At 38.7% G+C, this 4,389-nt stretch overlaps 1 protein-coding gene across 1 annotated transcript; it reads right to left on the bottom strand.

Moving 5' to 3' along the window:
• Nucleotides 1-734: 734 nt before the first annotated feature.
• LOC116026738 (protein JINGUBANG-like) lies at nt 735-2,697 on the bottom strand. Its single transcript, XM_031268110.1, has 2 exons — nt 2,184-2,697; nt 735-1,767 (listed from the first exon to the last, which is right to left on the bottom strand). Exons 1-2 carry the CDS (start codon nt 2,615-2,617, stop codon nt 915-917), a joined length of 1,287 nt encoding a protein of 428 aa, XP_031123970.1. The 5' UTR covers nt 2,618-2,697; the 3' UTR covers nt 735-914.
• Nucleotides 2,698-4,389: the final 1,692 nt, after the last annotated feature.

Genomic DNA, 4,389 nt, shown 5'->3' on the forward strand with positions numbered 1-4,389 from the left:
GTATTATATATATAAATCCAGTTACCCTACAAGGGAGCTCCAACATGCATTCTTTATGAACTTGGCTGTGATTATTGACTTACATTTTATGTACTCAATTATTTTCTACTTATCTCTTTCCCCAGCTTGTATGAACAAAATAAAATCAATTTCTATTATTAAATATTTGACTGAGAATTTGGCTTTCTTCCACTAACGTTGGGTATGGTCAATGATTCAATGTAGATTTTTTTTTTTTTTTAAAGATTATTGTAGTAGGAAAGGAATCTATGTTCCAAATCCCCTACATATCATTCAAACCTTAATGCTATGGAAAATAGCCCTCTTACAATTTTACCTACCAAAGTGTGGAATTAACTTTTTTTTTTTTAAATGAAAATAATCTTTACAACTAATCATAGATAAATTCACCTAACAACATTCAGGAGACTATGATATTATTGGTTCTCTTATACTTGCATTGAAATTGGAATCCTTAACAAGTTAATAGAGTCCCCTATTTATATTAGTAAGGCAAGGAGTAGTATGCCAAAGATCCGCTAATAGAGTCGATGTAGCATTTCTGATCTTGATTGGATGTTCAGGTCGATCATGTTAAGTCGTAGTTGCTAATTAATGCGATGACTAGTAAAGAAGTGACAAATATGACCTCTTCTATTAATAGTGTCTGATCTTGCTACTTTGAATCCAACCTCTCAGATCGAGAAATACTAGCAGACTTAAAACACCTAAATTATCAAATCAGTAGATTAATAAACAAAACAAAACAAAATCTTATATTTGATCATTATAATAAACTAATCTCTACTAGATTTCAACTCTCTCTCTCTCTCTCTGTTCCATATGTACAGTATCCTCAGAACAATAAAGAAAGGGGTATTACAAGCAAGAAAAATTGCCCTTTAATCTACACACTAAAATTGGGACCAAATTCTCCAAACCTTAACATCACAATCCAAGCTGCCACTATAAACCATGTATGAATTCCCACAATTACCCTCCTCATCTTTAGTATTGCTATTCTTCGTGTCCAAAGTTGCAGTCAAACATTTGACTGGACCACTATGCCCTTCCAACACGCCCACACAAAAATAGCTCTTACCAACCCCTCTCTTCCACATCCTCACGGTCTTGTCTGCTGAGCCACTAACCACCAACTCCGCCACCACTGCCAGACTCAAGATCGCTTTCGTGTGGCCTCTCAGCGCCCCCGCCACCACCATGGGCCCACCGCCCCCGTCCTTCTCCCACACGATTATGGACCGGTCGCACGCGCCGGAGTAGAGGACAGACCCGTCCGTGCTCAGCGCGAGGGCGTTGACCGTTGACTTGTGTTTTTCCAGGGTCGCCGCCAGGCTGAGCCGCCGTTTGTCTCCGGCGTTGACTTCCCAGACTTTTATTTTCTTGTCGGCGGAGCCGGTGTAGACGGCGAGGCCGTCGGGGGATACGGCGACGGCGTTGACGGCGTCCTTGTGGGCGTTCCAGATGGATTGGAGGCACTTGAAGTCGGAGGTTCGCCAGAGCTTGAGGGTTCGGTCCCAGGAAACGGAGTAGAGGAGGGCGCCGTCGGCGGATAACGCCATTGCCGACACGGTGTCCACGTGGTGCACCCACGTGCATTTCTTGTGCCGCCGGACCTCCACGTAGTTCTTAGCGCTGAACAGCTTCATGCACCGGTCGTTTAACGTCGGCAGCGTCGCAATGCACTTGTAGTAGTTGTGTTTCCGATGATGAGTCAACTCGTTGTCGATTTTCCACACTCGGATCCTGAGATTTTAATTTGGGTCACAATATTAGCACAATTTATACACGTTAATTAGGAAATTGTAGGACAGTGAGTTGAAGGGCTAGGTCCAAAATTCTGCCTTTTTTAAAGATGTGATGCTAAAAGAAAATAAAATTGTGCACTAGCTATAATTTTGACACAGTGATAAATGTTTGATTCGAATAAGTAGTACCAGAATCAGGTCTCGAGACATAGTTAAGACTGACCAGTATTAGGAAAATTATTGGACAGAGGCCTTAAGAGTCAAGTACACTTAGTTTGCTTCTTTAAATGTGGCTATATAATTGGAGATAAAGTCCTGCCTATGGTTATTGGTTATAACTTTTGCCATAATAATAAGATTGTTATCTTGATAGGTGACAAGTGTTTGATCTTAATAGTTATTCGTTAATTATACCTGTGATCTTGGTGTGCACTGATGAGTTTATCTCCCAAGATAACAATAGACTTGACGGCACTTCCACTTTGAGCCACGAGGCGCAGAGAAGAGTTAGAATTCCCATCCTGACTGGGGTCTCGGCCGGAGACGAGGATATCGCCGTTGGAGGAGCCGCAGTAGAGGTGTTTTCCGGCGAGGGCGAGGCAGAATATGTAGGCCCCGCCGCCCTTTAGAGTGGCCAGGCAGTGGTGGGAGGCTTTGGAGGACAAAGGGTGTTCAATCAAGGAAGAAATGGATGCAGTTAAAGAAGGGACAGAAGGTAAACTTGGCTGTGAAGCCAGAGAGGAGAAGGATTTTGATGAAGAAGAAGAGGAATCTGAGTAAAGGGTTTTAGGGTTTGATGATTGATCTGAGTCTGGTTCTTGATTTGGTTGGCATGGAAGAACTCCCATTGTTTCTGGATACAGAGAGAGAGAGGAGAGAGGAGAGAGGGGAAGAGAGAAGAGAAGAATCGTTTAAAGTTGAACTCAAAATGAAGAAATTTAAAGGTTGAAAACAATGCCACAGTGCTACCTGCTAGCCTTTTTATCTTAAATTTAAACTTTAAAGTATCCTCTTTGTGGGCCATGTTTCTTAAATAAAATATTATTTTAATAAATGTATATAATAAAAATAATAAATAACCATAGGTGTTTTTTTTTTTTTTTTTTTTTTAAATAAACTCCATTTCATAGATTAATTGGCATCAACCAAAATTACATCAGAAATAAACGAAGGGGGGAAGAAACCCACCCCTGCAACCAGCATTTGAAACGGCATCCCTAACTAACAAGTGAGCTACCGTATTCGCGGATCGCTTAACAAACGAAAAACTGTATATTGTAAGTCATATATATCCAAACACACCTATATGAAAAATTTTAACATTTAGAATATGTAATATATATCTCAGCATTACCACGAACCATTAATATGTGACTTTAGGTTCATAGTCATATTATTAACGAGTAATATTTAATAACTCATACTCGTAAGTCATGAGTGACACCTAGTGTCATGACTACTTTATTGACAATGAAATATATTTATATACATTATAATAAACATTTATGTTACAAATATCATGCAACCTTCCTTCACCACAACACTTATTCTGAACCAAGTAAAGATCATGGTCAAACCTATAAACCTGGTCAATATGTCTATTCAATAATCTTAACCTGAAGTCCAACTTTATTATACTCTGGTCAAAGATTCTCGTTATATGATTATCGAATAGACTAGAACATCCTACCTCAAGAAGGTGGATCCTATATTGAACCCACACATGTCTCCGTGCAATACTGAACTAGGCCACTAAGTACACTTATAGTCGATAAGGAACAAAAGATGCATACTAGCAAAAATTAGTCCTCCATATGAACAAGACAACCATGTTGTCTCAAGTAAAATGATTATTGCATACTTGTAACATACAATGATCAGCATACTCACGCTGACACTCACATCGTGAGCCCCCTGATCAGGAACTCTATTGTGGACTCACGCCGACACTCACACCGTGAGTATCGGCGTGAGTTCTTCTAGACAATCTTCACGCTATTGTTTTGCTCCTTCATTCCCCAGTGTGCCGTTTGGTGTTTTCATTGTGCTTTAAAGCCCCATTTTTTCCCAAGATTAACATCTTTTCATGCTTGCTTGCTCATAATAACTCGGTCTTTAATTTCCTTCTCTCAATCAAGATACATCGAAGTATGCATTGTTCCAAGTAGTTGACATGTGTATGGTGATGCAACTTTGAAGCCTAGTGTCCACTAGTTATTCATTTAAATTGGGAGCTTGGACATTAGTGGATAATGGATTGTTTTAGCGGTTTTTACCTGCGAATTGTATAAATTATTTGTAAAAAATATTTATTAAAATTAGGTGTTTAGAGTTAACGGTTAACGTAACATGTAAAATGACCTATAAAGGCATAACAATAATAAGAATAATAATAATAATAATAATAATAATAATAATAATAATAATAATAATAATAATAAGAAGAAGAAGAAGAAGAAGAAATTTTTAAAAAATAAGAGAAGTTGAAGGAGAAGAAGAAGAAATTTTTAAAAAAGGAATAAGGTTCAAATTGGCCACTGAACGTAACCTGAAAGTGCAATTAGGCCACTAAACGAAAAAAATGTGCAATTAGGTCACTGAACACTCCAAATGCATGCAA

Source organism: Ipomoea triloba, chromosome 8, assembly GCF_003576645.1.
Source record: "Ipomoea triloba cultivar NCNSP0323 chromosome 8, ASM357664v1".
Lineage (NCBI taxonomy): Eukaryota > Viridiplantae > Streptophyta > Magnoliopsida > Solanales > Convolvulaceae > Ipomoea > Ipomoea triloba.

What these genes read in the sequence shown, in the direction of transcription:
- LOC116026738 (XM_031268110.1), bottom strand. Translation starts at nt 2,617, where the DNA reads ATGGGAGTTCTTCCATGCCAACCAAATCAAGAACCAGACTCAGATCAA. An exon ending in AGTGCACACCAAGATCACAG is followed by an intron (nt 1,768 to 2,183) that starts GTATAATTAACG and finishes TTAAAATCTCAG; the next exon opens with GATCCGAGTGTGGAAAATCG.